Source organism: Gallus gallus, chromosome 5 (genome assembly GCF_016699485.2).
Source record: "Gallus gallus isolate bGalGal1 chromosome 5, bGalGal1.mat.broiler.GRCg7b, whole genome shotgun sequence".
NCBI classification, from domain to species: domain Eukaryota; kingdom Metazoa; phylum Chordata; class Aves; order Galliformes; family Phasianidae; genus Gallus; species Gallus gallus.
The window spans coordinates 50,110,619-50,124,796 of NC_052536.1; the positions used below are offsets into that span (position 1 = coordinate 50,110,619).

General features: G+C 36.3%; 1 protein-coding gene across 4 annotated transcripts in view; it reads left to right on the forward strand.

Moving 5' to 3' along the window:
* TDRD9 (tudor domain containing 9) overlaps positions 1-14,178 on the forward strand; it is a 52,376-nt gene that overhangs the window by 31,356 nt on the left and 6,842 nt on the right. For 3 of the 4 annotated variants that reach the window (XM_004936387.5, XM_015287833.4, XM_046942586.1), the window contains 17 exons: positions 632-794; positions 880-943; positions 1,437-1,500; positions 3,208-3,252; positions 4,125-4,178; positions 4,608-4,724; positions 5,403-5,510; positions 6,552-6,652; positions 7,434-7,607; positions 8,174-8,285; positions 8,745-8,957; positions 9,544-9,633; positions 11,355-11,615; positions 12,051-12,200; positions 13,245-13,315; positions 13,699-13,808; positions 13,960-14,056. In XM_004936387.5, coding sequence (XP_004936444.2) covers positions 632-794; positions 880-943; positions 1,437-1,500; positions 3,208-3,252; positions 4,125-4,178; positions 4,608-4,724; positions 5,403-5,510; positions 6,552-6,652; positions 7,434-7,607; positions 8,174-8,285; positions 8,745-8,957; positions 9,544-9,633; positions 11,355-11,615; positions 12,051-12,200; positions 13,245-13,315; positions 13,699-13,808; positions 13,960-14,056 — 1,994 coding nt within the window. The remainder of the gene's footprint in view (positions 1-631; positions 795-879; positions 944-1,436; positions 1,501-3,207; positions 3,253-4,124; positions 4,179-4,607; positions 4,725-5,402; positions 5,511-6,551; positions 6,653-7,433; positions 7,608-8,173; positions 8,286-8,744; positions 8,958-9,543; positions 9,634-11,354; positions 11,616-12,050; positions 12,201-13,244; positions 13,316-13,698; positions 13,809-13,959; positions 14,057-14,178) is intronic. The other variant, XM_040701305.2, reaches the window with a different exon arrangement.

A 14,178-nucleotide genomic window follows, 5' to 3' on the forward strand; every position in this document is an offset into this window, starting at 1 on the left:
ATTCCTTGTTATTTAAGGTGCTGGTAACCTTTATTGGAACCTGAAATGGGAACAATGTCTAGGGAATGTTTTGTCATGTTAGGCTATTATTTGGTTGCCATACTCTTCAGCACAGTTTTTGCTGCTACTGCATTTCAAAGGGATTGTAATTTCATCAGAGTAAAAGCAGAATCCTGGAGAAATTGTAATAGTTGTGAACTAGCATTTGTGATTAGAAAGAATAAGAAAAATGTTAGAGAACTTGAGGTCTGTAAGTGAAATTGTTTATTAAGCAAGTAGCTCCTTACAGCCTGAACGTCTCCCTTTTTACCTGCACAGGAAAATTGGCAATTTTACTTTCCAATTATAAATCTGGCGTGTGGTAGAACACCAGTTATATTAAAGTATTAAGGGTTTTCTTTCTGAAGTGTAAAAGAAATGATACTTGTATACATTAGCTTGGTTTTATATCCAGTACGTGCAGTAGAGGCTTCAGATAGTAGATTTTTCAAATTCATTTGACTTAATTGCAGTTATGGCTCCAGTTGATGTTGTTTTATTTCTTGTTTTGTTTTCTTGTATTGTTTTCTTACAAACCAATCTTAGACTTACTTGATCAGATCTTATAAGTAAATAATGTACATTTCTGTAGCTAGGAGCGCTTACAGCTTGTGTGCAAGCAGAAGAAGATCAGCGTGATGGTGAACTGACTTTCTTAGGAAACGTATTGGTACATTTGCCAGTGGATTTGCATCTTGGAAAGTTGATCGTCCTTGGACATGTCTTTGGATGCTTAGAAGAATGCCTTATTATAGGTAAAAGAAGAACATACGAGATTTTCTGTGTTTCCATAAAAACAAGTAACTTACAGGTTTTCATTTTGATTTCTTTTCATTGTAGCTGCAGCACTCTCTTTGCGGAACTTTATTGTAGAGCCTTTCAAACAGCCTATTGATGGATACAGGTATTATAATCTTTGTTTTATATCTTCCTGGCTATTCTTGGAAGCACACAGCAAAGCTGACCACAAAATGCCATTTTTAACGTCTTGAGTTTAAATTCCTTCCAAAGTGCAGATGACATACTGAAATATTGCTGTGTGAACTGATCAGTATCACAAAGCTAACTCATCCTTTTCTGAGTGGAAGACCTGATTCTTCAGCTTTGCCCTTCCTGATGTGAACACTGATGGGAACAATGTCTATTAAAAATCAGTTAGCGTGCTCACACAGCTTACCATCAGCGAGGAAGTGTGGAAAAAAAACCCAAATAATTACCATAAACATTTTAAACTTGTTTATTAATGTATTGAAAGATGCTGATAGTGTAGCTGTAATAATACTGTATACAGTTTTTTATTACTGTATTTATTATAACTATGATAATTATAGTTCAGCTATAATAAATTTAAGATGTGAAAAAATGTTACTGAAAATTCTCTGTTATTTTTTTGCCAGGAGCAAACTTTTTTTTTCTGGGAATAGTAAGAGTGACTGTATTGCAATTGTGAATGCATTTAAGGTAAGTCTTCTGTCTGACTTTTCCAGTGAAGTCTGATGGGCCAAGGTGAAACCTTCTTGCTTCTGTGTGATCAGTGCAGTATTCTTGTTTTGAAGTTGTTAAGAACTCAAGGTTATACTTAGCTATTTGGTAATACTTTGAATAATTTTAAGGCTATCTTGCACTACGTAACACTACTGCTAGTACTGATTGAGTCAATTTTTAGCCCTGTGAAGGAGGTGTGCAATTTTTTCTCTGGAGTAATGCAGCACAAAATGGGTAAAAATTAATTGCACTGCTCATTTTCTGAGTATGTTTTCTACTGTTCACCTAAGCAAGTGGGAAAACAGTGTGAAGAGTGGAGAAGGAAAGAAAACGCACCATTTCATTTCTGCTTGCCAGAAGTAGGAGCAGATTTTGAGCAAGACATGGACATGAGACTTAGGTTTTCTTGATGCCCTCTAATCATGAAGAAGCTGTTTTACATGGGATACAGATTCTTTCCAAGTGATGAAGGTGTCTTTGAAGTTGATGTCTCATTGTGTCCAGCAGAACAAATGGTGGTTAATCAGTAAGCAGGAAGAAGTTACTAGCATTAATCACATGAAACACGAAATGACTTACATTTTTTTCTTCAGTGTTGTAACACTTTTATAACCCAGTCACTTTTTCAGACCCTCAGTAAGGCATTGTTAAAATTACAGTTCACACTGCACCATTTTGTGTCCTTCATAAGCCAGAGACCCAGAGTTCATGCCAGTGCTCAATAAAATCAGAGAAAGAGTGTTCTTAAGAGTGAGGAGTGTTTTTTATCTGCTTAGGAGAAACCATCTTAAGTCTTAAAATCACAATCATATCTTAAGAATAAAATCATAAAAACATCTCAGGATATCTGAATTCCAATCTTCTGTTGGTGAGATCAGTCAGGGTTATTCAGGGCTTTATTCAGCTTAGTACTTGAAATCTTGGAGGAAGGAGACTGCACAAAATGTATGGGCAACCTGATTTACTGCCTAAGCATCCTTTTTGTGAACAAATATTTCTTAATACCCTATTGAGTGTTGCAAGTAACAATATAAGTATAACTAAGATTTCTGTTGCTCGCTTTTGAGTACAGTGTCAGCTTCTGAACTCTATAGTGCTGGAGAGACTTTGAATTACTGGAAGACATGGAAATACTGATAGTCTCACAGAAGGCCCTGTGATGCTTAGGGTACTGGAATATATGTGGGAAGGGCTTAGAGTGGTGAGTTTGTTCAGCCCTAAGAAGAGGATGCTTAAAGGGCAGTCTTAGTTGATAACTTCAACTGCACCTGAAGGCAGAGTGTAGGATTAGAGTAGTAGGCCTCCTTTTGGAACTGTGCAGCAATAGGGCAAGATGTTGTGGGCACAAGTTGCATCAAGGGAGGTTCTGCTGAGATACTGCAGTGGAGAGGGGTAGAAATTATCTGTGAGATGTAGTCAAACAATAGAATAGTTTGTCTGCAGAGGCTATGGAATCTCCATCCTTGGAAGTATTCAGAACTTGATAAAAACATCAAAAATGTCATCCAAGTTGGCCGTGCTGTGTATAATAGTGTTAGCTGAAGGACACCTCTGACTTCAAAATCAGTATTTTAAGATTATCCTCAGCATAGGTGTGGAAAAATTTCATAGTTTGCAATATAACGTGAATTTTTTGTTGTTATTGACAGTTTGTACTTGAATACTAAGCTTCTTCTTTCTTAGGCATGGCAGATCTGCAGACAGAATGGGGACCTGAGACATCCCAAGGTTAGTTAAACTGAACTTTACTGCATGTACTTTTGGTCACTTCTGTCCAATACTGAAAGTGGTTACTTCAGTACTGGAGTATTCTGTACTCTTAGTAAGGAATTTAGGCTGGCATTTTTTCTTTACTATGATTGTCATTTAGCATAAGTAAATAGAAGCACAGGCTTTGAGGTGTCATAGTGAGTCTTTGAATCTAGTAATAAGAGAATGTCTTACTTAGTCAGTGTCTTAGATGGATTGACAGTAGCCAGAATGTTTGAAATCAAGCTGAGAAAGGAGTTTGAGCTGTGGTTGAAAGACACTTCTATAATTATGGATGTCTTTTGGGGGGAGCATCTGGAGGATGAAAAATCTTGGTGCATTAGTCTCAAAAGTCCAGTAGTATGCACACGTTAACTTCCTGTAGTCTTTTTTTTGTATGTGTAAGATAAAATTATTTTGATTTCTCCACTTACATCAGACCATCATGTGCTGTATGATTATCAGCACACAATGTGTGCTGATTTACAGTAAATATCTTAAGTTCTAGATCTTAACAAGTTATAGGTGATCTTCTGTTTTGAGGTAGTTGTTGTCTTAAAGGAGATTCTGTACTAGCAGCACAGAGGAGTTGTACATTTGGGTTTATATGAAAAGTCTTAATGCCCCACAGCTGCACTGCTGATAATCCAAGTACAGTTTTAGTCAGATATATTGTCATACATGATCAAAGTGCATGGTCAGAAGTAAAGAGGGCTGTGAAATGAGGTAAAAATTGTTTTCATTGTATGTAACTATTATTTGTGTCTACACTGAAGAATATGAGAACATACTAGTTGTTAGAAACTTGTTTGCTATATTACTTTTCATTTACACTTCACTTTCTTTTCCAGGATGAGCTTGAGTGGGGTCGATCAAATTGTATTCATATCAAGAAAGTCAGAGAGGTGAGCTGAAATAGTCATTTTTATGAATGAGATGTTTTTACAGATGGTAATATCGTGGATAAGCCTACTTAATGTACAACTGTGTGTATATATCTAGGAATATATCTTCTTTAAACTATGAATACGTATGATCATCTTTTCACTCCCAGAAAAATAAACACCATTGTAAGCAGTGTTAACTTGAACACTTACAGGCACTTGGCCAGGTGTCACATAAGAACTTAGAGGCGTGCAGAATAAAATCTAGTACTACATGGTATTTTAGAAGTACTAATAAAGATGCTAAGCAGTATATTAGGTGAAGTGCATATTAACGTAACTTAAAAAGTAAGAGGGCTTACCTTCTTGCTTAGACTTTTACTAAGATTTTTTTTTTCATTTGTGGTTGGATTTGATCTGTGGAATGTGTAACTCCAGTTGCAATTTCAGGTGGCGGAGTTAGTTCAGCTTCTGAAAGAAAGAGTCAAACGATTTAACATGCATGTTAATACTCAGCTCTCTGCGATGGATCAGGAGTATGTGTATAAACAACATTTCATTTTACAGGTAATTATTTAATAACTCTTTGGGTAGAGACATTACTTACAAAGTGTGTAATCGAGTTTTTACATGCCATCAACAAACTGGTACTTTGAGATACCCTGTGTTTCAAAATTCTTGTAAATTTTCAAGTTTGCTGTTGGAACATTATTTTTTGATAATTTAAAAGGGCAAATAATGTTATGATTGAAGTACTGGATCTCTGGCAATCCCTTTGCTTCTGTCAGTTCATTAAATTAAAATGAAGCAATACTGAGATTAATTAATCTTGGATCAGTTAATCTTTGTTTAAGTCATAAAAATACTCTGAAGACAGATGGTTTGAGTTGAAATGATAAAAACTAACATCTGTGAAAAAGATTCTTTTGCTTGTTTTGAGATCTCTGTTGAAATTGCCACTGGCTTGATTAGTTACTGGAGGGAAAAATAAGATATTGCTCAGCTACTGTGACTTGCTTCAAATTTCTAATGAAATACTGTTCCAGAAGCTGAAGTCATGTTTTAAAGGGATAGAATTTGCATGAGTTAAACTTCACTTGGGAACAACAGTTATTTCTGGTAAAAGACAGGAAAAAAAAAAAAATCACATTAAGGTATTGCTTCACATTGCAACTATATCTGTTTTTGAGAAACTGAGTATTATAATGAACTGCAATTAAAAAAAATATATTGTCTTGATTTCAGGTTGTGATGGCTGGTGCTTTCTATCCAAACTACTTCTCTTTTCAAAAATGTAATGAGCAAGGTGCAGTGAGGGAGCTTGGTGGCAAAGATCCAAAAACCACTGTGTTGGTATGTTACGAAGTTGAATGATGTAATCAAGCATCAAATAATAGGGATACGTAGTGTTAGTGGTATTTCTCAAGGTTTTTTTTCTGTCTTGGGACAAGGTAGAATCAGGGTATGTTAGTATTTCTCACTTGGCATGTCGTCTTCTTTTCTTCTGCTAAAATACACATTGAATGGGTGGGCAGTTTGAAAAGGATTCCAACTTTAGCCTCTGCCTGCCTCTCAGGCAGGCAGCCAACTTTCAGAAAACTAATAAAAGGTTTTGAGAGAGTGCATTTTTATTGAGTTGAAAGAATTGCTGCAACTTCAGTGTTACTGTTTTGTAATCTCGTACTTAGTAATAGTGTGTCAAACATGCTAATTATTTTAAGGTTACTTGGATGTTGCATTCTGTTTCTTCTTCTTACTCTGTAGATGTTTTTATCTGATTGGATATGTTTGAAACTACTGTCTTCGCTTCTGTGGAATGGCTCAGATTAGCCGAGGAAAGTGTTTGGTGTATCTGATTGATCAGTGATTATTCTGGAGGCTGTAGTGAGGCTGACCTGCCTGTTGTTCCCTAGGTCATTCTTAGGATTTTAAAATCTGGGTGCAGCATTTCCTGTTTGTTTGTCAGGGACTTGTCCCAAACTCTGTGGCCTTCCATGGTGATACAGGGCAGTTTCACAATCAGAAAGCTGTTTCAGTACCATTGAGTGCAGCCCCAGTGGTCTCATTAGCGTTTATGGGTTGATTTCTTTTTTTCTTTAAGAAATCCTCGCTTCCATCCTCTCCCACTATTGAGAACTGAGGGAGAACTTCCCTAACTCCTTCCAAGAGGAAGGAGTTAGGGAAGGCAGTAATTAGCAGCGGAAATCTTTTTTTTTTCAGATCTTTTTTTTAATCTAATGCAGTATGTTTTTTTTTTTTAATTTGGGTTTTAGATCATTGTTATTGCAGCTCAAGTGAAGGAGGAAGATAAGAGTTAACTAATTACTTAAGTGAAGCTAACAGTGCATTAAAGTGTTTGGATGTATCCAAGCTTAACTTGACTTTTCTTAACAGCTGAGGAATATTCCTCCCTATGGTTATCTGTACCATAATCAGTTGCAGTCACAGTTTAGACAGTGTGGACAAGTAAAATCTGTTATGTATGATGGATCAAGGTAAGCACAAAGTATTTTAAGCATCATACTTTTCTGTTGGTCTCAGTATTGAGTCTGCTAATGACTTTCCTTCTTTTTACATGGTGTTCTGACAAAATGAATATTTCTAATTTAATCTGTCAGAAATCAACAAATTGTTTTTGATTTATTGACTAGAATAAAAAAGGGAGCTTTGTAATTGAATATGTGTTGGTTGGAATAACATTTGATAAGCTAGTGCCTTAGAGACCAATTTCTCTTGTGTTTCTTCTGTTTTGTAACAAAGGACCTTAACTGCAGCTGATTTGTCTGTATTTGTTTCTCATTTATATAGTGAATTCAGCTCATTTGTACCATCAGATGGCTTTCTACAAAATGCATGTGACTTGGCAGTGTTAGCTGGTCTGCAGGCTGACTGTGGACTGAGCTGCCCAAACATCATTCTGTGCAGACCTTTTTATACCTTTTAAAAAAAAAAAAATCACATGCATCTTCACATTCCTTCTATTTGTATTAAATGTAGTGAATTTGGTATGTGAACTGCTAGAAAACATTTTTTTACAACAACTATAAGAAAAGTTTTTGGGCACATAAGAGTGATAATCAAAACCTGTGTGGAAAATGCATTTTGTAGTTCTCTTACTTGTTATGATGAGGGGAGGGGAAAAATAATAGCTTTTCTGTTTTTTCCTAATTGTCTTCATTTAGTTTTGATTTTCCCATCAGGTATTTATTATAAGATCATCTTATCATCTTCTGTGTTTTTTTTCATTTGTTTTTGATTTGGACTTTTTTTGAATAGGGCTTTGGTAGAGTTTTCCCATAACCCAGTGGAGGGTTTAAAGGTTCTTCCTGCAGTTTATATGTCAATCAAAATGTCACAGCAGAAAATTCCTCTTGAACTGGATGTTCATTATCCAGATGATATCAAAAAGGAGCTGCAACATGTGACAGTTACAGGCATGGACTCTTTAAGGTAACCACACTCTGCAGGGAACTGGGGAGGGAGGATATTCTGAATTTATATTTGTGCTGTAATATATTCAGATTGTTTTTAAAAAGAAATTTATAAGTCATACTGTAGGGGGGAAAAAAGATGCAACAACCTTTACTATTTAACCTTTAACCTTTGGGCTTCTAGTAAGCTCATGACAGAGTTGATTCTTGGTATGTGCCTTCCGGTATCTTTCTGTTTGGTCATAATAGCATCTTAGTTTCCCTATCGTATGTTGGCTCTGTGTAGTCACTTTATGGTCTAATCAAATAAATGCATTTTCAAATAAAGGTTAAATACATAAGTGGGTCTCAGGGCTTACCTCTACTTTACAAAGTGTGATTGTCATGACTTCTGTCATTGGATTTGTTTTTTAATTTCATCCTCCTTCCCTCCTTCCCTCATTCCCTCATTTTCTATATGCGTACCTGTGTGCCTCATCATTGTAAGAAGCAGTGAGAGCAAACAAACAAACAAAAAAAAAACAACCAACCCTAATTTTTCACTTCTGAGTGAAGTATTTAACATTTTTATTTTATGAACTTCAGAGTGAATGTGGACTATCAGAAACAGACAGTGGAGCCTGTAGAAGTCTCATTTGGTACTTCACAGCTGTTAAAGATGATTCCTAATCGTCTTCTGTCCATCAGTGTAACAGAGGTAGGAGCCTTCTGTATCTGAAGAAGGTCATATCAGTAATCAGTACCTAGCTAACACTAGAGATAACTATTGAACAAGCTTTAGTGAAAGGAATGGATGCTACTGCCAGTTGATATCTGAAAGAAGTTAGCTGAAAAATGAAATAAACGTAGAGAAGATGAATGGTAGAGATGTAGTATTTGTGTACTCTACAAAAATGAGTATCAGTAGATACTTGGTGCGTTTATTAGGCTTGGTTATTATTACCTGATAGTTTTATTCAGAAGTTGCAGATGTGAGAAATGAGTTAATGGTACTGTGTGATCATTTCAAGAAGGCACTGCATGCATAAAACATTGTGTTAAGGGAAGATTATATGTATATATAAATGCTTATGAAATCTGAAGCTGAAAACGTTTAGATACTATGTTTACTATTGTAATGATGTGATCTGATATTGTCTAATTTTTCTACTCTCAGATAGTAGAAGTTGGACACTTCTGGGGCTACAGGATAGATGAAAGAAATAGGTCTGTACTTCAGACTCTGACTGCTGAGTTGAACTACCAGAACTTGACGGATCTGTCAATATCTCCACATCCAGAGTTGGTTTGTCTAGCACCATTCACTCGTCTCGAAAACACAGGATACTACAGAGCTCGTATTCTTTATGTTTCTGGAGATTTTGCAGAGGTACGGTAGTGCATTATATTGTATCAAATCGGTAACCCAGAGGTAATTGGGTTAATTGTAACTTTCTTGGAGCTTTTTTAGTAAGAATTCTAACTATGGATTATTTTCATGACAGTTATTTTCCACTGAAGAGAACAAATCTAGAAAACTAGAACTAAAATCAGGTCAGCATACTGTATCACCAGAACAGGGTGAACAAGCACGTTGGTGTATAATTATTATTATTTTTTTTCTGTAGGGGCTGAAAGGGACCTCTGAAGATCATCCAGTCCAACCCTTTGTTAAAGCAGTTCTCTACGTTAGGTTGAGCAGGAAAGCATTCAGGTGGATTTTGAGCACCTTCAAAGGAGGAGGCTCCACCACCTCTTGGGTGTATGCCAAGGGATCAAATAATACATGTTATAAATATTTGACTTATTATTTTCAGGTTGTCTCGATTAGCATATTTTCCAGACTCTGAAAATGATTATCTTTCACTTGATAAGATTAAGCTCAAGTTGTCACATTTCTTGCGACGGAAGTATGATTTGTAATTCTCTCGAGACTACTGATGCTCCTGTTGTTTTTTTTTTTCCCCTCCTGCCAGGTTTTTTTTGTAGATTATGGTGATAGATCAAAAGTGCCTTTAAAAAAACTGAAAGAGATTCCAAGCAGTCTTCGAGAGCTTCCTTTCCAGGTAGGGACGTTTTCATGTCTCATCTGGGAAACAGAACTGCACATCAAGTCATAATGATTTTCATAACAATAACAAATTAATGCATGTTTTGGTAGTGTCCTACATCTTACCAATCATCTTTTCTAATACTACAACTGGTTTGACAAATGTTTTCCCAGGTATGTACACACAGAACAAACAATTATTCTGTGTAACTGAATTGCATTGTATATGATTGCAGAGAAATGTTATCCACCCTTTGTCTTTAGGGGCAGTGGGGGAGGGAAGGGGGAGCATGTGAAACATTGAAAGCAAAATGAAAGCACATGGACTTGCTGCCTGCCCTAGGCATTGACAAAAACAACATAGAAACAACAACAGCAAAATAAAAAAAAAAAACCAAAAAAATCTCAACAGCATTGTGTTCTTATTGTAACAGTGTTTGAACTAACTCTCCTTTGGCAGCATACTGGGTTTTCCTTCCCACCTGTAATAGCAAGAGCTGTAGAAAATCAGAAGGAATTGCTCAGGCAGCTGACTTCTGCTGCTTCTTGCTTTTGGTCACGAGCTTCTTTGTCCTTCAGTTCTATGAAAAGAAGGAGAATGTTGTTCTGGTTCCTCTATAGCTTGCTTACATGTTAGTTCTGAGCTTCACAGGTTGAGCAGTAGATTAGCAGTGCTTTGGTTTAAGAATTTCTGAGCAAATGACAGCTTCATTTATAGAGCCCAGAAAACAGCCCAGAGAGGAGAAACAGTTATTAGTTTAATTACTTACCCTCTGCTTCATCTTAGTTGTCCCCATCACAGATAAGTGGCAGTACAAGATCTCTTCTTACCTGTGTGGGGGAAGTCTGCAGTGGTGATGTCTTCTGTATTGTTGTTGTGAAGGGTATTTTTGCCTCTCCTGCTTTGCTATTCTGTTAGTCACAGGATGTATATGTAGGAGATAGCTTTGTGTATTTAAACCAGATGGGAGTGTCTGTTTTTACTTTGTGTTCTTTTGACTACTGTGTTCACTTGCATTTTTTCAGGCAGAATTATTTTGAAAATTAAGTAGTGATTTGTAAAGCAAGTCTGAAGGACTCCTTTAGAGCTATATTTACAAAGACGTTATCTACTTTAACTAAAATTCATTTTTCCAGTCCTCATTCAGGTATTTTAAATCCATTGAAACAAACGTCATAGTTGTTGTCTAGAGTGTTTGAAGAAACCAGCAAAACTGTAGTTCTATTTATTTCTGTTCTTAATATGCTAAGTAATTTTGATAGCTCTTTTCCAAAATGGCCAGGAGACAAGGGTTTCTGTTTTAAATTCATTCAAGACTTTGATTACAGGTAGCAATTGTAGAAAAGGGTTAAATGAGAACTGACTTCGTCTTGTCTGCTATTCTGTATTGCCTTAGTTAAAAAGAACTGTAGATAATAAAATGTTTCCAGAGAAGACATTTCTAGACTAGTAAGGTTTTGATATGAATGGTAAATTAATACCGATTAGTCTTGTATTTATGCTCAGTTTGCAACTTCTTACAGCACTGAGTTGATGGAAGATTTAATGCGTAGCTCTCTTGGCAGTGAAAGAATAGGAATTGGGACAATAGTTTTGCAGCACTCCTATGAATTAACATAAGCCTTTGGAATAATTATGAGGTCGTTTTCTCAACAGTTTGACGACGTTATAAAATGAAAGATTTTTGTGCTCACTCTTTACTTGGGCAGACATTGCTCTTAATGTTTTTGCTTTAGGCTCTGGAATTCAAGATATGCAAGATGCGACCCTCTGCAAAATCTCTTGTATGTGGGGAACGGTGGAGTTACAGTGCTAGCCGGAGATTTGCCTCGCTAGTAAATGGTTATACTCTTCTTGTGGAGGTGTATTCACTTGTGCACAGTGTTCTGCACGTAGATGCTTTCCACTACACGAGGCACAGGGACCTTGTGAATATTCGAGATGTGCTTATTGAAGAGCGTTATGCTGAACTAGCAGAAGAGTCGTATGAATCACAAGTATGTATCCATTAAGCTTCTTTGACTCTGCTTATACTGTTCCATTCAGCTCAGACTATCTGAAGTTGTTAGAAGTTGAGCTGAAGCCTTTGAGGCTGTGCAGGATAAGGCTGGGCAAGGTTAATGCTTGAATGGAGCAATATATAATTTCTTACTTCTGTGCATAGTTCGTACTCTGCTGTTAGCCAAAAGCATTGGTGTTTTGAGATCCTTCGAAAGAGTTACTTATCTGAATATTATGGAACCATTTGAACTGCTCTGCTACTCATTGAAACTCAGTCTGAACTGCATTTTCATGTTTTATGTAATGAGGTGATGAAAACATTGTTGGTTTTTTTTGTCTGCATGTTTTTGTTCCATTTGTGGATGCTTCTTTATAAAATGTATGAGAAACATTCTGTTTCATGGTTTTAATTCTGTTCCATTTTTATGTAGCAAAGCCATGATTCACTGAAAGGATTTTTTTTAAATGGAATAGAGGAAAAGGAGAAAACATCTGCATCTTCAAGAGAGGAAGAAAAGGATCTCATTGAAAGGTTACTAAAGTGGTTTTCTGACAACAAATCTGATGCACCAACCCATAAGGTAATGTGAGTAGTGGTTTCAGTATGGCATTACGTATCCTTTTTCTCACACTATTAGAACAGTAGACTGAAATTACCTTAAATAACCATACCATATTGATGCTGTTCATGGTATGTTCTGTGAGCAGGGAGCTGTAATGGCAGCACCGCTGCGAACTCATCTGCTGTAGCTTTTAACAAAGTTTTGAATTATAGCCTAAAAGCTAGCTGAACCTGCTGTACTATCACATCCCAAGGTGGCACTTCCAGCCCCTGCAAAATGAAGGTAAAATTGAGAAGCTGAACACCATGTTTCATTACACAGTCATCTTTGTAATACGTGAGGCAGCAAAAAGTAAAATTGTGGCTCAGTTGTTTTTTTTTTTGGAGGAAAAAAAGAAGTGTTTGGTTCTTGCTTAGCTAGGTGACAGAAAAGCAGTTCAGAGAATGCCACAGCACATGATAATAGTGAAACAGTGAGTGTTTCTTCAACTACCAACTCCAAACTCAGAATTCTCTTCTAGTTAAGTAGTTTGAGACTTCTACTCACTACTAAGCTGATACATATTAACAAAAAGATTTTTGTCCCTTTCTGTGTTCTGATTCCAAGTTATGCCTGGTCTACATCATAATTCTTCCCATTTCAAACCTGACAAAATTTGGGCTTTTGGGCTCCTAATCATGCTCAGGTTACCCTCAGAATCCTGCTTAATTGCTTTATTTTCTGAAGTGTAGTGTTTTCAAATTTAAGGACCTCATGTAAACAGCAGTGGCTTGATTTTGTTAGATGCTCTACAGTGACTAAACTTCATGCTGCTTAACCCTGTGGAAGTCGTGGATTCCCAGCACCCATGGAAAATAACATTATGTTCGTTAAGGTGTCTCAGTGTGATAAGTTTGCATTAGATGGATGGTGATAAATGTTGCCTTATCAATTCAGTGTTATCAATTCAGTGTTGCTCAGTGTGTGCACAAGATCTTTAAACATTTTGCTTTTTCATTTGTAAATATTTTTAGGAGAGAAACATATGTTAGCTAACTAGTGACATTCCTCATCTTTTCAAAGGTGACAATTAGTGGCCCATTCAGTCCTTATGAGGTGAAATGCCACGGTATGACTCGGGTATCCCAGTTCAGGTATGATAACGCACCTATTGTGAAGCATAGATGTGCTCTTAACTGTTACTTGTCATAAATTGGTAGAACTCATCCTAGTTAATATTAGAAAATTTTAGAAGACTTTAGAACATTGAAAATCCAGGAATGGTAATGTGTGAATTGCATTTAAATACACACTACTGCTCTGTAAAAAATATTAGGAAGAACAGTTCTATTTAAGGATGTTTTAATATCACACAGAGAAATTATTTAAGTCATATACATCTACTAATTGAGATTTTGCTCTCTGTTCAGGTTGTGCTCTGAAATGAAAAGGATTTTATTTTTCTTGTTTGTATGCTTTTTCTGATGTGTTTTTCTTATTGTTTCCATGTTGAAAATACTTTTTATTTCCTCTCCAGAAGTGCCGTCATACGAAAGGGAAGCATAAACTCCGTTGTTGTCCAAGATGCTCCAGAACACTCCTCTGAGCAATTTCTGGTTGCTGCGTTTTTATCATTAAATGAAAATGGTAATGCTTAATACGGATGTTTCGACAGTTTTTCAAGAGTTGTTTTTGTGTGAATAGCTCTGAGTAAACACGTTACCATAGTTGTATATTACATCATCTTGAGGTTAGCAACTTCATTATGTACTCTTGACATTTTTTTGTGTGCTTGTAGGATCTACCGTGTTTCTAGAGGAAACATCTTTGATGCCTCCAATTCCTGGTCTGCTTGCTCTCCTTAGTATGCTGTTTGCTCCTGCCATAGAACTTAGGTATTCATGTGTTTTTGAAGTCTATTTAGTTTAAGACCTTCAGAAATTGGTGTCAGACTTCTTTGCTTTCTTCCCAGCAGTTAGTATGCTATCTTCATTTGCTTGTATACAGCTCTTGTATC